Source organism: Zonotrichia leucophrys, chromosome 4, assembly GCF_028769735.1.
Source record: "Zonotrichia leucophrys gambelii isolate GWCS_2022_RI chromosome 4, RI_Zleu_2.0, whole genome shotgun sequence".
In the NCBI taxonomy this organism is placed as follows: domain Eukaryota; kingdom Metazoa; phylum Chordata; class Aves; order Passeriformes; family Passerellidae; genus Zonotrichia; species Zonotrichia leucophrys.
Genome location: NC_088173.1, coordinates 34,036,824 through 34,055,968, shown reverse-complemented (window position 1 = coordinate 34,055,968; position 19,145 = coordinate 34,036,824). Strand labels below are relative to the sequence as shown.

At 38.6% G+C, this 19,145-nt stretch overlaps 1 protein-coding gene across 8 annotated transcripts in view; it reads left to right on the top strand.

The window, feature by feature from the left end:
- Positions 1-7,743, top strand: part of CCSER1 (coiled-coil serine rich protein 1) — a 633,522-nt gene extending 625,779 nt beyond the window's left edge. For 6 of the 8 annotated variants that reach the window (XM_064711079.1, XM_064711082.1, XM_064711081.1 and 3 more), the window contains one exon: positions 2,790-7,743. In XM_064711079.1, coding sequence (XP_064567149.1) covers positions 2,790-3,275 — 486 coding nt within the window. In that variant the 3' untranslated portion in view covers positions 3,276-7,743. The remainder of the gene's footprint in view (positions 1-2,789) is intronic. The other 2 variants (XM_064711086.1, XM_064711084.1) reach the window with 2 other exon arrangements.
- The last annotated feature ends 11,402 nt before the right edge of the window (positions 7,744-19,145 follow it).

The window sequence follows — 19,145 nt, the reverse complement described above, 5'->3', positions numbered from 1 at the left end:
TTGATAAGGAAAAGGAAAGAAACACCCTATTGCTAGATAGTCATAACAGCTTTTCATCAAGTTAAAAAGCAATAGGTGACAATAGGTGACAATAATCAACTGAATTTAGGTATAATTTTGCATTAAAAATCGTGAAAATATTGTGGACAACTAGATGAAGATGAATCAACAATTTCATGTTGTTGCCAAATAAAATCACTAGCCTCCTATTGGAGTAATTAATAAGAAGCAGAAGTCCCTCATAGGACAATAATAGCGTTTGTTCTGCTTCATAATGGTGGGGGGTTACCTTGAGTACTGTACTCCTGAGCCTTCTACTTCCAGAAAAAAATGGTGGAATTACTGAAGGGGATCTGTAGAGAAGTGTGAATGACTCGGAGTCTAGCAGATGAGTCCTGTGAGAAAAAAGCAATGTGGTATTTTTTTATTCTAGAGCAGAGAGGATTGAAGTGTTGCTTGACAGCATTCTTTGAAGACATAAACAGGTATTCAAGATCAAACAGCAATTCTTTATTCATTTTCATGAGAGAGAGAGAATGAAGTTTTTGAAGCCAGAAAGATATAGTTTAGACATTAGGAAGACCTTTCTAAAAGTAACAGTAATATAGTGAAAAAATCTTACAGGAGAAGGCTGTACAGGTTACATTGATGAAGGTCCTTAAACAGATGATTAAGGACCATAAATATCCAGAGGGATAAACTGGGGTTAACCAGAAGCTCAAGATAGACTGGAGACCCCACAATGAAGTGCCTCTAAGGTTCTGTATCAATCTTTAGGTTTTCAAAGGTACCAGGTGACATATGGTAACTCCTGAATCATTCCCTTACAATAAATGCTTGGATTTTTGACAGGGCATTAAATTTTACTCTCATCCCAGTAGGAAGATTATATTTACTGGCATGAAAATAAATAATTTATGGATGGATGGATGGATGGATGGATGGATGGATAGATAGATAGATAGATAGATAGATAGATAGATAGATAGATAGATAGATAGATGACAGATAGATAGATGAAAAGTTTTTGAACTTACAGACTCCTAAGAATGATATCCTAGGAATTAAATGGAATTTCATTTCAACACCTGTGTGCTGCAGATATAAAAGATGAAGTCATGTTTTCTAGAAGTGTTCTACTCCCATTTATAAATCTGTGTGCAATCAGCACTGAATAAAGTGGGAAAAAATTATGTTCCAGTCCTAATAATTTTTTTTTAAATATCATCTCTGATGCCTAAAATGCACTGCAGTCCTTATATCCAAACGTGCATATTGCTCTGCATGGAATCATAACCATTATCCTGCAGTAAAAAAAGGGTTTAAGCTATGAATACTGACAGTATCATTCTTCTCTGCTGCTTAAAATAGAAATGTATGTGAAGGGATACAATTAATTCTGAAACAATAGATCTGAGTTTCCTATGGAATCATGGAAACACCATGAAAGATTTTTAGCCAAATATTGTTGGAAGACTTGGTAGTATTTTTTATTCTCTCAGCTTTGTTCTGCAACATCAGAACCCATATGTCAATGTAAATGTCAAGAAGCTGCTCCTGTGTCCTTTCAGAGTTCTGTTGCAGAAAATCTGTAAGGAGTCAAATTGGACATGTGTTTCAAATTAACCAGTTGCTTTAACCATTCCCTGGGAAAGGGTACCATCATCTCCTCCCCAGTCAGGTGTTCTAGGGACAATACAAAGCATCATACCAGGCACACACTGAAAGTCTGCAGTGATCTGATTTCCCATGCACAGATAAATTACCATAGTTTCAGCAAAATCAGGTGCATGCATGCTTGCACAACATCAGAAGTTGATAACATGCTGGAATCTTTCTTACATTGTATTTTTTTCCAGACAACTGAAATAAAATTTTTGCTCTCCTGTAGCATGCATTTGACTTGTAAATACACAACAAAACACCTGGATTCAAGGGATGGTGAAAATTGAACATGTTCTCAGCTTAACCGAGGCACAAAGATATTTAGAAAATATGTTCTTTATATTTTGTAAGGATTTGAGAGTATTAAGTGTTGAACTCTATGTGATCAAAATTCTCTTTGTTTCATTATGTGAAATGCTTTTGAAAATCTGCTTACAATTCATGAAAACTTCTTATCCATTTATTATGTTCTGAAAAAGAAATCCTCATTTGATTTAAACTATTTTTTAAGGAAAATGGCCAAATCATTTCCTGTAGAAAACATTTTTCAATCCTAGTGCTATTAAATGTGAATGAAGTTTTGGAAGTTTTACCATCAATTGGAGTTCTCTTTCATTTTAATCTGCCAGACCCATGTGCTGTTCATGAGTAGTGAGGAGTGGTTTATGTACTCCACACCATTTCTCTGCTGTGTTCCATTACTAATTGCCACAGACATCTTTTCATTAAAATCCTCTCATTAGGATTTTTCCTGCTGAAGCTGAGAAGTTTCAGCAACAAAGTGTAAATAATGGTTATCTGCTGCTGTGGAATGCAACAGGTGGATCCATGATTGGTCTCGTGTGGATGTTTGGATTTACTGACCACTCACAGCAGAGCTGGGTCTCGCTCTCTGCTGAGACACAGATCTTTGTTAACATTCCTTTCTATTCTATTCTTAGCTTAGCCTTCTGAGAAACCTTTTCCTTTCTTTTTAGTATAGTTATAATGTATATATATCATAAAATAGTAAATCAAGCCTTCTGATCATGGAGTCAACATTCTCGTCTCTCTCTCATCCTGCAAACCCCTGTGACCGCGGTCACAGCTAATACTTTTTGTTTTGTCTTCTTTTGTTTCCCCAGACTACATATCCAGTCAGAACGGTGAGCCAAAACCTCAGCACAAGGGACAGAAAGTCAACACTTACTCCCACCGAGGACCCTTTTAGACACCCACCGGGCAACCAAGCAGCAGCATACGAGAGCAAGAGCTGCCAGCTGTCTAATTTGTGTCTGAGCAGCCTCCTGAAGGAGAAGGAGCTCGTGGAGGCCATCAAGCACACGCGGGGCACGTACGAGGCCCTGGCCCCAGAGGCGGCCCAGAACGGTTTGGCTGTCACGGCCGCCAGCCCAGCCCAGGCCGCGTCCAAGGCCGACGGCTTCCCCGCGTTCCCGGGAGCTCCCAAGGACCAAAGCGCTGTGCCTCGGCAGCACAGCACCTTCACAGGGAGGCTGGGACAGCCCCCCAGGGGACCCATCTCCCTACACATGTACAGCAGGAAGAATGTTTTCCTCCACCACAACCTGCACACGGCAGAGCTACAGACTTTAGGTCAACAAGATGGCTAACACGGTGCTTATTTTCTTGCCATGGAAGGAGAGTTGATTAAAGAGGGATGTAAGCTCACCTAGAGCTCTGTCTTCAGTTCTCATCTGCTGCTACTTTCATGTGAAAAAAAAAAAAACAATAAAAATTTAACTTTGTCTGTAGGTTCCATGTTTTCCCACCTTGGACTGAGGCAAAAGGATGAACGAGATTGTTAAATATCTGGGCTGATTTGTCATGCAGAAGTCACCATGAGTTAATAAATGGGACCATTTGGCTGGCACTGCTAGTCCAATATTGGCTAAATATATTTTACCCCTCTATAAGTCACTATGATTCCCTGAAGTTCTAGAAGATGATCTTAAATAAAACCTGTATGTTTAATAATATTACTGTTAAAGTAGATGTGAGGAATAAATAGATAAGTAATTAGTAAACCCTCTTGAATTCCATGGAGATTAGGGAAATAAGGAGTCAGAAATCTTTAAGGACCCTCTTTTTACACATTTTTTTTAATACAGTGAAATTTGGTAACTTACAGAGTGTTACCACTTCCTGCTGTATGTGTTTCATGAGTGCCTCATGCTACAAGTGGAGGAAGTAATTGATTTTCCTCTAACAGGTTCATAGAGAGTTGCCAGGTATTTGAGTCAGTAAATTGGGTCCCAGACTGAGGATGTCAGCTTGTTTCCTCAACCTCCCCTTCCCTCTTCACACTTCTATTTAGCTACATTTCTCTGAGTGTTTCAGTTCTATGAGGGCATGTCAAGTGGTGGTGATCTTTGTGCTTTACAGGCACTGTAGCACTCATGATGCGATGTGACATTCTGCTGTGTAATTCATCCTATAATTTCATTCCACTTCCCAAACCAAAAATGTGTGAAAGCCTAAAGTAAGAGAAATCATCTTATTACCCAGGCTGAACAAGGTGCATCAGTCATAATTTCTGTGGGCTGTATCATCTGCACTTCAGGACGTGTTGGTTTACACCAGCTCACTGGGTTTGTTAGTCTTGACATGTAACAGACAAGTGAGATTAATTTATGGCCTGGTCTCTGGGAGTATGAAATCATCTGACCACGCCACAGAACCTGGCGACCTGTCGGTTGCAAAATATCTGGTTTTCCCCTCTCAGAGGCTTGGGAACCTCAGTCACTTACTCCAAACATGTGGCATATGTGAAACATGACACTTGGTTTACAACCTCTCTGGTCCAGGGTAATCTGTTTGAGTTACAATGGCACGTGCAGTGAGTAGTTTAAAAATAATTTGGCACATTTAAGTATGATTGAGGCAGACCTGAAACAAGTCACTTCTCTCTTTAACCAGTGATTAACAAGGAAGGACAAGGCTGCAGCACATTCTCAAACACAAAAACAAGCCGTTGTGACTTAACAGATAGCATATAATGAAAAATAAAGCTTCTGTAGCCACTAAAAATCTGCAACTTTTAAAAGTTAAGTCACATAGAGTATACGAAATAAAGACAAAATTTTACCTAGTGTTAAATATATCTGCTTCGCTACTTAATATTTGGTTGTTACAAGGAAATTTTTTTAACACGTCTTGCCTAAACTAAAAAATAGACCATTATCTTGGCAGATATTCTGTAAAGTAACTTCAGCAGCCTGAAATTTCAGGCTTCTGTTTATTGAGGATTTTATTTTTATTAGAGCAGAATTTATTACATTATCTGATATTGAAGAGAGCAGGTTTTGTCTAAATATTCTGTAGTGATAATTTTGGGTATCCAGAGAGGGATACATAAGAACCAAGACAAACATTTGCCAAAATTCTTCATGTGTCATGTGTGCATTGCTGCTGCCAAAACAGAATGTGCAAAAATCACAAACACAGCTTTGCCGAATTAACTGTGAGCATTCAAGACTCCCAGTCCTGCATTGAAACTCATAATTTAAAGTCTACCAAGCAAGTTTAAAATAGTAATAAGATAATTTCATTACTCAGAATCACTTCTTCTTAGCAATATCTTAAAGTCATGGTAGATTGAAAGGACAATTCTTGCTATCAATTCATTTCAGTATTGCTCATCTCAAGAGCTCATGTATGCAATTCAATTTCAGATCTGTAAATAAATAAACAGACACTGTAATCAAGGAATTTTTTTCCAGGATACAAATGTACTGTACTACATTAAAAAAATCAAAAAAAAACCAAACCAACACCCTCTTCAGTTTTAGGTTATGTACTGTATCTATAGTTGTTTTTTTCCTGGGAAAATGGACTTTTGGATTACACTTTATTAAAAAAAAAATCCATCTATAAACTTCAAAAATAGCATTTCAAATGCTACTATTTTCTTGGAGAATCTTTTATAGAGCTGAAACTTTAAAAAACTGGAAAAAAACAGTTCAATAAATATGAGGGATATTTTTAAAATGTCATCTTGAAGCTGTTTTGTATCAGTATTTTCAGCAATGTTACGTTATTTGTAATACTGAGTGTAAATCTCACCCAGAGAAGGGTATTAGCCACATGTTAATGTACAGTACAGCAGTAACTGTAAAAGAGGTCCTTGCTTTGGTCCTCTCATGTATATAGGAAATCATAAAGCAACAGCATGTGGACATTCTTGCAGTGAATTGATTCCTTTGTACTAAAAATCTCTAGTTTTTTAAGAGTTCCATGTACAAAATTATTTATACATTTCTCCAAGGCTGTACATATCCAAAGACATGACACCGGGGGAAAAGGCATTTATTATTTTTTTCCATGGATGTACCTTTCTTCCCTTCTTTTTTCTCTCTTTATGTACAACAAAGCATAACTGTAAATTTTCTGTTTAAAATAACTTGTTAGTTCCATGTCTTTCAGCGTGATAGAGGGCATTTTAAGGAGGAGAAAATCCCCGAAGAAAAACTGTTCCCACTTGAAGCAGTGTCCGTCCCACTTTTTTAGAGCAATCACTTGGCAAAAGAAACCTTAGATCTGTACCCTAATATTTTTTTAATAATTTACCAGAGCCACACCTGAAATGTGCTTATGATCTCTGGCCTTACCCTGACTAGGACACCTTCATATGACACAATAACATGCTAGGGGCAGCCCTGGTGATAACATCTTGAGATGGAAGGAAAACATTTGTCCAATACTGTTTTTATGTTTGGCCTTCAGAGCAGTGGAAAGAGTTTTTTTAATAACTTGTGCATGTAGATGAAGATCAAGATGTGTGCTTGTGCATACTGGAAGAAGAAACCTTGCTACAAAGCTTCCCTCTATTTAGGCTATTTAGTAGCATATGAAAGCATCCAGCAACAGAAAACTCCTGCCACCTTTCCAGGCATGCCAGCCCTCTCTATGAAAATGAAACAGCCAGAATAGATGCCTTTACTTCAGTCCAGACTTACTGGTTTTTTTTCCACACACCTCCACATAAATGTTAGAAGAGCTTTCCTTATGTGTCTTCTTTCCTGGAAATTGTGAAAGGGTGTTTATCCAGACTATGACGCTCAAATGATGTGTCAATAAATATTTGAAAGCTTACCAAAATGTTAATACTTGTCCTACAGGGTCATTCCAGTCATTACAGGTTCATTACCAATAAAAATTGGTGGTTTTCCCTTTCCAAAGAGCCAGTTTGGAAGTAATGATTTCTGTCTGTGCTGTTTCACTTTATACTGTTAAATACACAGTACACTTTTCAGACTAATAAAAATAAGGTGTTTACAAATCAGTAGTGTGCTTTACATGCCCTAAGAGTTGTGCCATATCTCCACTGGTTTGATTGGTATGACACTGTCTTTGATTAGGTTCTACTGAGTTAAGCCACCTGATGATTGGGATTGTGGCCTTTAATCCAGTTAGTCTCAGTTTATGCACAGGAGTTCTCTAAATCTGGAAATCTTTCCTGGGTCAAAAAAGACAAGAAAACCATCTAAAAAAAACATCAGATCATGATCTATGGTGAATGCACTTCTTTTTCCCCTTCACATTCAAAAGCAAAAAAACCCTGCAAACCCCTTTGTACATCTGCACGGTTCACAAATGAACTAGAGTAACATCTAACAAAAAGCAAATTCTTTAAATAAATATCTGGAGAAAAATGTACAGGCGAGTCTTCTCACAAATATTTGTAAAGGTGATAAGTTTGTCAATATTGGGAACTTCTCTATCTGAGTGCAGTAATGAAATGTGTTCCATGGCCTCTACCACTCTCAACCCAATGAGTTTTTTTGGAGGGAGAATTTGCTGTTTGAAACTTGCTCTACAGAAAGCAGGCACTACAGTGTGAGAAATACATTGAAAGTATCCAGGAAGGTGTTCTCCCAGCTGGGAATGACACTCAGCATCCTTTCCAGGGTGTATCTTAGTGCTCTTCAGCCCGCAAGAAGTTGACAGAGATTCCTCAGGAGAGCAGCGTCAAATCATGCAGACCATGACTGTCTTTAAACAGACTTTACTTTAACATGTCCCATATAAGACACTTCTAAAATAATACAGAAATTTCAGCAGCTGCAGAACACACCTTGCTGGGTTGTTGGGGTTTTTTTTTTGAGATAAAAATGCCATGTGCTGGTTTTAACCTTGTAAACTCTGTTTGGAACTTGCTTGCTCACTGGTGATCTGCCCAGGAGGTGAGAGTTCATCCACTGTAACAGATCTGATCCTAACTCCTCACAGAATAAAGACATTGGATATCCTCCCAGAGAAGCTTGAGATTTGCAATATATTTTCAGTCTAGAAAAATCTGGATTTAATTATCTTCTTTTTCAAGGATCTTCAGTTGTTGCAAAGTCAGTAAAAAAGAAACTTACTTATTGAAGTATTTTGGAAAGATTTTGTGGTTAATTTTTATTTTAAAATACACTTAAAATTTATCTCCCTATATCTAAAGACAAGAAAATAAAAAAGGAAAAGAAAAAAAGAAAAAGCTTTTATCAGGATATGTTTCCCATAAATCTGTGATTGTCACTAGCCACAGCTGTCACTTGCATTCTGTACAGCTGTGAAATATTTTTGGATTTGTTGGTTTTGTTGCCTTCATTACCTGGAAATCATTACCTCTAGTTCTGGGTGTTTTTTGCCATCAATCCAATACTTGAAACACACAAGGAGGGCTGTTGAGGATTTCTGCAGAGGTAATCCTGCTACTCTGAAATCAGTGCAAAAAGAAAATACCTGGAGGTCGCTGTGTGTTTCCTGGGGATGGAAAACCTATCCTGAGTGATCCTAACAATGAAGGATTTGTGAGAATCTGATAGAGGTGGCAAATATCAGATCTGTTTCTACATCAAGGTAGAGGTTGTAGAACAGAAAATACTCCACTGAGAAGATTTTTCTAGTGGGCAAATACTGTCTCCTTATATTCTGTATCCTGACCCTTTCTGTCTCTCTGGATTTCAGGAACATTTCCCTTAGGTGTGGAGTTGTGATGACTCTGTAAGACAGGATGCACCACAGTGTTTTTCCTGCTATGGGAAGGCTCCACTGGATTTTTTTTTTAGAATTTAAAATATCTCATCATTAAAATATTTTAACATTTTCCCCTAGAACTGCTGTTCTGCTGGGGTAGTAGAAAGCAGTGCATTCACAGAAAATGTCCCTTTCACGTCTGGGTAGGCTGTGTTAGGTGAGTTGAGGTCACAGCTGATTTACATTCACCCAAAAACTGTCAGACTTACTTATGCACCTACACAGATAAATACATTGCCAGGTTTAACCCTGCTTTTTGTCACATTGAAAAGGCCCTAATATTGTCATTTTAAAATGCATATGGGTATCAACAGTAGTAGTAGAATTTTAATTTATTTTGAATTTTCAATTTTATGTCAATGCACTTTATAGAATGGTTTTGTAATAATTACACAGGGACTTTTATTTTTTTTCTAACCTAAACTTGATTTCAACAGGGTTCATAATACTCTACTTAAATTTAAGCATGTAAGCAGTCCCATAAAACAGTCAATTCCCTCTTCTTTTAAAAGCTAACCCACAAATAAATATTTTTTCTGACATAAACAATGTTCTTCATGTTTATTGTTTGAAAGGTATGATGTATAAAAATTTTACTTTTATGTAAATATAACTACTTTTCAAACACTCCACATAAGTAGAAAAGACAAGAAATGGCCTTCATACTAAAGTTGCTTGTCCAGCTATACCACTAGGCTTTGTTTGCCAAATCATTAATTTCTTTTTAAAGAAAATCTATTTGTTTTCCATGGTTAAGAGTGTGAAAAAAATAAAATGTTTTAGTACGTGCTCTACAGAATGTGTGGAGAATGATCAACATCACAAGGAGAATATAAGCAATCAAAGTCCTTAATCAGTGATTCATCTGATGTGTTTTAAGCAAGAGGATCAACAGGATATAAAAAATCTGTGTAGGAGGAGAGCAGATGTTTTGTTGCTCAGAAAAGTCTAATGGAAGGGTGAAGGCTGACAGATTAATGGCTCTTTTTCTGTTCCAGGGCTGGTGGTGCAGAGCCATTTGCTGTGAAATAACACTGAGGCAATATATTTATAAAGTGAATCTATTGGAATAGCAAGAAATGAGATAAATGAAATGTAATATTACGCCATATCACATGGGGCCATGCTATATTACATGGTCCCATGTTATATTACACCATATCACATAGCCCCATGCCATATTACATGGGGCCATGCAATATTACATGGGGCCATGTAATATTACACCATATCACATGGGGCCCTGCTATATTACATGGCCCCATATAATATTATGCCATATCACGTGGCCCCATGTAATATTGCATGGGGCCGTGTAATATTTCATTCTCCTTGAGGTTCTTTAATCGCTTAATGAGAACTCTAGGTTGAAGATATTTGTTACTGTGCTAATAATAAAGTACAAACACCTGTGCAGAACATTTTATTAAAATCTAAAAATTATATACAAAAATTCTACTGTCTTGCAGGAAAAAAAAAAACAAAACAATTCTGCCTTGATATTTTGCAAATTCCTTATTACACTATTTCCTGGGTGTCCAAATAAATTTGCTCACACAACATTTCTCAATTCCCTACTCCACTTTTCAGTGGTCCTTAGTGTGAATATAGCAATTTCCCTGAATAAAATTAGGCTTCACTTCTGTTTTTTTTCTCTTCAGTGTCTTGTCCCACTACATCTTTTGCTTTTACAGTATGTGTCTATTTTTGTGTTGTCCATCCCAGGTTTCAACTGAGGATATTATAAAGCACTCCTCCAATTTGCTTCATTTTCCCCGTAGCATATCTAAATGATATGTCTTCACCTTCAAGGGCCAAAATCATTCATATTACTTTAAGTCAAATACAGAAGAAATAAGCAAACTTACACATTTGTAAGGCTATAAAGTATTTGTCATCACTAACAGCAGTGTGGAAATACAAGTAGCATGAAGACCAAAGTGATTGCTCATAGTGTCATAATTGAGTTCCATTTCAGCTTTTCCCTGCATGTACATAATGTACACACTGCATTCTAAGACCAGGAGGTTTATTTGTTTGGGGGGTTCTGCTTATTGGTTTGGGTTTGTTTGGGGCTTTTTTTGCATCGCTATCAGTGCACCATTTTCAGTGCCTGCTTTAAAAGCCTCAGCTCAGCTTCCAATTCTTCAGCTAGAAATGGCTGCAGCTCATTTCACAGTACTTAGATGCCTACTACTTTCTCAGTAATACTGTTTAAAATATATGTCCCACTCTAAGCTGTTTCTTCCTGTTGCTATCCACTCTTGAATAGCTGCTCCATTTCAGTGCTGTTTATGGGAATTCTTTGTAGCATTTGGGTCCCTGGCAGGAATATGAAGCTTAATAGCTTATTAGACTTTATATATAGTCTTGCAAGGAAAAATAAAGCTGAAATAGTATAAAAGTTTTTAATCTGATTTTTTTCAGTGAATTTCAATTACTGTATTATCAGCGTTCTACTAAATGAAGCTAAAGAAACATCAAATTAGACGCAAGTTCTGGAAAGTGGAAGATTCTTTGAAATAGCACAGGTTATGCAAAGTGCTTGGGAGCTAAGGAGCCTTTCCCACATAACATCACTTCTATGAAACTTGAGTGTGTCCAAAATAATGACCAGCTTAGTCTTTGTGTTGTGATGGGCTTTAAAGTGCCTGAAAATATTTTCATAGTTACATTATATATGTTTTCTTGCTTCCTTGTAAAGGATTCTCTTCTTTTATGAAATGACAGGACAGGAATTTATTCCCTGTCACAAAAATGCCTCAAAAGCTACTGATTACTGAGAATGAAACAATATTCATCAGACAGCAGAGTAATTCCTCAATTAGCTTGTATGCATTATAATTCATAATATTTTATGTTGTGACATCTCAGAAAATAATATGAATGTTGTTGCTTTAGAAAAACTGCGTATCAGAGAATGAGCTAAGCCTTAAACATAGTTTCAGATTGAAAAAATACTAATATGAAATTAAAGGAAATTGATCTCTGATTTTTCAAGTGTTGAAAGCACATAATAATCAGAATAGCTTGATTTCACTCAATGACAAACATGAAATACTTTTTCTAAGCATATTAAATGTCATACAGAATAATATTGCGTATAGTGACTAAGTTCAAGTCAGAGTAGTAGCAAACATGATTACATCTCCATGCAGGACTGCTGCAAGCACCTGATGCTGTGCAGAGTAGAATCCAAGGAATCAGCAGCTATCCCTAAGCTGCATTCCAGCCCTGCTTGCAGCCCTGGCCAGATGCAGATACTGCTCCAAATTACATCAGTTATTTTAATCCATTCCTCCTTCCACCATTCACTTTTTTCCACTTTTCATATTTCCTTTATTACAACTTTCTCTCTGTACTCCTAACTGTCCTGACCCCTTTGAGACACTGGGAACACGAGGAACTGAGTTCTACCTGTGCTTGATTTCACTACCAGGTGGTGAGAGAATTACCAGGCCTTAAAAGGTAAGGGTGGGGAAAGGCAATTACTGCCCTCATCAGAGCAGGTGTTTAGGGTAGGTAGCACCCAGGAGAAGGCAGTGGCAGTGTGTTTTGGTGTAGCACAATGTAAAGGCCTGTGAGCAGCATAATCTGATTTAGGTGGGTTTCTTTGTTGTCTGCTTAGTTGGGTTTAACACTGTATTATTTTAGGCTCTTTACTTGATTCAAATGCACAAATTCAAGACTTGTCTTCACAAAAGAAGCTACAGGCAACCAGCTGAAGAAGTGCTCTGGTAAGTCTATGCATTCCTATGGTTTACTGTTCTGAAATATTTAAGCAGAGATGGTTATGCTGTGGAGTCCAGTAGTTTTTTTACCATTAAATAATACTGGGTTTTGTTTAATCCCTTAGTTTGTTATGCTTATGGACCTTTTGAGTCATGCCAGTTTTTCATTACTCATCTCTTGTATTTCTCCTTCTAATAAATTGATTTTCATTTTGAGATTTGAATGGTGCCTACTAAAGTGAATGTGATATTTTTTTCTGTTAATTAATATGGCTTAGTGGAGAGAGCTCTGATTACAAATTAAGGTTGTGTGAACCTGTGTTCCTAATTCTGATAGATGTGTGTGAAAACTTGGTGTGTAATCCAACACTTACACTTGGTGTATAATTTCTTTTGTGTTACTGCATTTGGTTTTGGCCCTTTTTTTTTTCAGACTAGGTAGCTTAAGGCCCAAGACTCTTGATCTTTTAAGATCCAACTGCAAAAAACATCCAGATTTGTGCTTGTTCTAATCCATGGGCATACACACACATAAAATCTAGTGTAAAATTTTATAGGTGAATGTACTGTAAGTTTTCTTTTCTTGAAGCCTTTTTGCTTTCTTGCTGCAAAGGTACATTTCTTCCCATGTCTATTAGATTCTAACTGAAGATTTTTAAGCAGATCAAGCTAGATAAGGAGATGGGAAGAAAAAATACTGTGATGTGATGTTGGAGGAGGAGCAAAGGGAGTGAAAAGTAGCTCTTATGAACAAACAGGAAAGCGTTGCCTCCAACAGAGGAACCTGCCTGTGGGATTTTTTATGCATTCCACTTCATTAACAATAAGAGGAGCTAAGGCACCTCCGTGTCTTAGCTGCACCAAGACTTAAAAAAGTATGAACTAGAGAAGCATCAGATGAAGTGCATATGAAGTAAGCAATTTTATTAGTTTCTATGGTAACACACCACTACATAAAGCTAAAGAAGTAGTAGTCCACAAAATGCAGCATTAATTCACCCATGTGAACAGTGTCACTGTTTGTCTGATGTGTAAAGGCATAGGAAAACTGTAATGTGTAGTGGAAGCAATCTAACTGTTAAATTAAGAGCCTGAATCTTGGAACCACAGCGCTGCAATATATTGCTGTGATAAAGCAATTTGTATGGACTGGGAGGTGGCACTGCTAGATATTGACCACATCATTTCTCAAAAGGCTTATACCCTGTAACAGGATTAATGAAAGCAAAATGAAAATCTTCTTTTGCTGCGAAAGGAAGGTCTTTAACTCCTAGCCAGTGGAAAAGCTGCTAGAATGGAAAAGGCAGCACATCATGCAGAGTAACTGGGGTCCTTTATAAAGGTTTTCACACATCCAAATTAAGTTCAATGGGACTTTGGCAGCTCTGATATTGCTCTCAGGTTCCTGAACTGAAAGCCAGACTCCAAGGAAAAAACTTCAGAACTAAAGTCTAGTGTTTCTCTGCAAAGATCTGTAAAACCCTCCCAGGTGATGCCTTGATAAAGAACTTCATTAGCAGTTCCAGCAGGCAGTGCTGCCTCAGTGACCAGGTGACTCTTGACATGACATTAAGGCCAATTTGGCTGCTCAGAGATTACTTGCCCTTCTGCTTTCTGCCAGTGATACAGGTGTTTTTATGTATTAACTTCACCTCCTTGAATTGCTGATATCCTTCCTCTATTTCTTAGCTCTTATATAATAGTCGCCTCAAGAGCCTGGTATCTTGTTTCAGTGACAGTTTTGTGGAATTGCCCCAATGTTTCATGGAATCCCAACTCTTTTTCTGCCCCACTCCCCACTTGGACTGCTTGCTTGTACCAGAACTCTGTCTGGCCCTAACAGCTCTGCCCATATACCTACACAAGGTAAGGAGGTGAAAAAATGAAAGTAAAAATCAAGACCTGAGCTCCTTCAGAGCAATAATCACATGCTGGGCATGGTATATGAGGACATATAAATTAACAGCGGACAGCTTTGAGTAAATGGCTGTTATACTTTATTTCAAAAGTGATTATAAGTTAATTAGAAATTAATTTATAAATTTAACATTCTTGTCTTACCCTTTCAAATATAATTAACGTAATTGTACTGGAATGTGGAAATTTAAGGCTGATGTTAATAAGCATTTCAATATACTCAGTAAAGGCAGTCTCAGACCCAGCAACTTGCTGACATTTTTTTTTTCCTTTGGAAATTCCTGAGGCTATATTCTGGTGACTGGTATTTCTATTTTGATTGGAAGAACAGAAAAAAAATCAGAGAATGGGCATATGTATTGATAGAAAATTTTCTTAGGTCTCTTCTGTGGCATCCTCCCTTGAAAATCTCCTGACACCTGATGGGATGCACTTTTCCCAGTGGTGAAAAAGATTTTACTACAATTGCTAGCAGGGCTCTTTTAACTAGTTTGAAAGGGGGAAAGGGACACAACCAGGCTTGTCAATGATAAGCAATGGGATGGCATATCAAAACTCTGGGAACTAAGTGCTAGTGAGATCCCTAAATCTACTGCATGAGGTCTTGGTGTAGTTATCTGATTAATAATTGGGGAATCATCTCTCCTGTCAGCAAACTTTGCTGTGAAGGGTACTTGAAAAAAAATTCTGTGACTCATGTGTATGACAGGCACTAAAGACTTGAGAAAATACAGATATTTGCAGTGTGAGGCTCAGAAGTGGGTAAAAAAATAATGCCTTGAGGACACTGATGCTTGAAAGATAAAAGCACCTTAACAAGTATCCTTTCCCCCTTGAATCCTGCCTTCTCCCATTTAGGTGTGATTGTATAAATTGGTATTGGTAGAGCTGATAAGGTAGATGTTGAAAGGAAGCTGTTGATTATGGCAGTTCTTAGGGAGGTGCAGGGAGATCTTGGCTTGTCTGTGCTGCCCTGGGAGCAGTGACACACTCTGGTCTGTTCAGTTCTCTACTATTTTTACGTGCTGGTGTTTTCTGGAAACAGCTGATGTATTTCTGTTGTCTTTTTAAGGGATTAATCTATCCCAAGCATCATGTTCTGTGAGCCACAGTAGGGCTGATGTCATGGTTCAGCTAATCCAGTGATCAATAGAAAACCAGAAATTGGAGAACTTCTGATTCTACTCCCATCAGCTTTTGGATGGTTTGTACTAAAATGGCCTTCCTGTGCTGACTTGGAAAAGGATGGGTTCTATTAACCAGTAAATGTCTTTCACTTGAGGAGGAGTTACATATCTTGGTAGTTTTCAGAGAAAATTTTGTCTGTGTTAACTGTTTTGTACTTTGCATATGAAATCCCTTGAGGGACTGTTTCTGTAGCCTGTTTTCCAGAAGTTACTCTACTGAGGATCCTTGTCATGTAATCTTTCTACATCTCAGAAAACCCTGACAGGGCTGGACACAGGTTGCCTTCTACAGTAACTAGCTTACAAAATCAGCAAAGAACTTGGACAGTGGAGGCTGACCAATAGGAGACCAAGAATTGGCTTTTTCCTTAAGCTTTTTCCTGCAAGTTGAATCTTACTTTCTTTATCTGTAACTTGGTACTAAATTGTGTATGGGGACACAATTTAGCTGGCCCTTAATTGCCCCAGTGAGAAGCACTTTTCTATTTCTAAGAAATCAAACTTGCAGTGTTTTAGCCAGACTACTTCAGGACAAACCTATTATTTCTTTGACTCCTATTTCAAGTATGCACTGATGTGGTTCTAAAGCCTTTCCAATAGGTTGCCTCCATAAAACTGGAGGACTGTTCTGTAAATGAGACAGAAAATCATCCCAGGTTTAAAAATAGCCCTCCCCCCTTCCTTTAAGGGTTTCTTTTAGATATGTGTCACTCCAGTCTAACTTAAATAGCTGCTGCAGAGGTGTTGCTGAACGAATAGGTAGTGAACCCAGAGGAGCACATAGGGAGCATGTGCCCTGACCCATGAGGAATGCAGGCTCTGCCCTTGGTGCTGTGCTATCAGGTCATGTCAAGTTCTGCCTTTTGCAAGAGATGCAGCTTGTTCCACAGCAGCATGGGCACGTGGCCACTGGGTCACATCCTATTATTTGGACCTGCCATATGGCAATCTCAGTTATCCAGGTGGTTTTAGCCTCCTGTCTTCTGACTTAATGAGAGATTCTTGCAGACTCTGTGCAGCTCCCAAACTCCACTTGTACATGGGTCATAACTTCACAGACACCGAGCCTTTAGCCCATAAGAGATCAAACTCACTTTGTGCTGTATCACAGAAACTGAGATGGGCTCCCCAGTGCAAAACCTGCTGTGGTAAATACATCATGGTAGGAGTTTACATATGTATAATTAAAATCTGGCACGTAGGAAAACAGGAGCCACAGCATCTTCCTGTTTGGAAGGAATATCATGAAGGGTGCCAAGTCTGTGTTTTGTTTTCTGTTGTCATTAGAGTCAACTAGGAAAGTGAATTATTTAAGGTGTTTTCAAAGTAGAAAAATATTCATAGGAATTGTTTAAGGCCCTTTAAATATTTACACAAATAATGACAATTTCCATCTGTCACCATAAAAAATCGTGCTGATGATTATGCAAGATCTGCAGTACTTGAAACTGGCACCCTGAAAAGGGCAGGGAGAGAAGCCATTTGTTTCTCTCCTATGTAGGTAAAGAAAATTGTGCATGTAGGTGTATGTATACAGCAAACCAGGAAGTAGTGTCTTTGACTTAGCAAAGTAAGTTTGTTTTTAAACAAAAAACCTAAATCCTACCTTAAGCTCAGTAAGTCTTTCAAACATGTCTCTTGTATTTTCGTAATGAAGAGTCAAAGTAATCAGTATGCAAGACAACGTGGGTGAGTCTATTAATGCCTAATCATCTGGGGAAGGGATGTGATGTGTGTAGAGAAATGGCTCCAAGAATATTTTTTTTCAATTTGGAAACAGTGCCCTATGGTGTAAAGCTGCTGCCACAGAAGTGCTTTATCAACACCCCTTCTTGACACACATGGAGTCAGCTCCCCTGTTATCAGTGGTGTGGGGCAGCCTGAGTGTCTCTGGGCAGTTTCTGATTTATCAGACAAGCAGAGGACCTCAGCAATCCCTGGAGGAGATGCTGAGGGTTCCAATTACAATTGTAAATGCATCCTGAAGGACTGGCAGATACATCTGTGCTTGGGTTTACTTGAGCTGTGGAACTGTGTTGCTTTTGGTGCTAATTGCAAAAACTGGTCTCATCCTTCAGAGCAACTACCTGGCATTCCCTTCTGTAATCTCTGAAGACACCTGGGGCTCTTCACACTTCTGTGGGGTCCCACATTTCTCTTCTGAAAAAAAAGTATGGTTTCCTTGATAAGTTAGTCTCACTGGTGTGGATTTTATTGTCTTAAGACTGTGTGCATTGCTCTTCTAGTATGCTGTTCTTGCACTTTTAGGAAAGATGGTTGTTTTTTCTGTGCAGTCTAGAGACCTTTACTCAGTGTGGCTGCAGATTTAAGAATTTAACACTGTATTAGTGTGTTATATTGAGGACTAACAGGGTGAAGGTCCTACTGTTATTAAATTAACTATGACGGTTGTTTTAAGTAACTGACAATTTGACTTGGAAAAATCCTGTACAACATCCAGCAACACTACTGTTTTTACTGTACAATAAGTTTGTTGAGCCATCACAGCCCAGTCAAACTTCTAATACTCAAGGCTAAGAATAAAGTTTTTGTTTAACAACATGACCATGTTTTGCTAAGCTAGGGAGAAAAAAAGGAAGCTTGATTTGAATAAGTAAACAAGTTGTTTGCACCTAAAACAAAACAAGCAGTTTTGACTAAAACAACAATTTAAGTCAAAATTACTATGTGGTTATGCTTATTTTTAACTAAATACAAATTCTAGCACAAACATGTTGCTGTGGTACTTTTCTCGTCTTTCTCTCACCATCCTCCTTCCCAAGTTTTGGCTAGGTTTTTAGGGTCATCCAGAAAACAGGCTGGGTAAGGCAAGCGAAGCAAGTTACAACATTGGATGAGGGAAAATGGTGAAGTTGAGTTTAAGGACACCAGGCTTGGAGCCAGGTATTGATCTGTATGGTTTTCCTGCTTTCTACTCCCATAATTCCCATCAACTGGCAGGATAGAGGAAAACACAACTTCTGCTCCTCCCAATAAGGACAATCAGGAGCAACCTCAAGACCTTGGGATGGCTGGCTGAGGCATCTGGAGCTCATTTTGCTATGGGCTGTCTGGTGGCTCTGATGGGCCTTCTGTCCCTCTCAGAAGGGAGCCACCAATAACAATTGCTCTTATCATTCTCTTGATGAGGTGGTCATGATCTAGGAGCTAGAACTGACTCGCCCTTGGCAATTCCTCCAGCCTTCATGATGGATCTTCATGCCTGTTGTTTGCCTGGTCCCAAGTGCCCTATTGTGTGCACTTGGGTGGGTGGGATAAGGTGGGAGGTATTTGCCAAACGCCCTCCTCAGCAGAAATCTGTTTGCATTCCCCTTGGTCCCCTCCTGACTGTAGTGAGAGGGCATCCCTGGCTGATGGTACATTTATCTCAGGGATAATGGGCTGGAGGAGGGATATTCTACCTCCTCAGAGTCCCTGAGGGTCCTCAGCCTTTGCATCCTCCCTCAGCTCTGCCTCCAGGCTGGGCACATTGTCCCCCTGGGCGCTCCAGGACAGCTGGCTCTGCTGACCTCTGGCACCAGGGACAGTGCTGCAGCTGCATGTTGTCATGGGAGCTGTGCCTGGCGAGCCACATCCTTTACAGGGAGAGCAGAGGATGGATCTC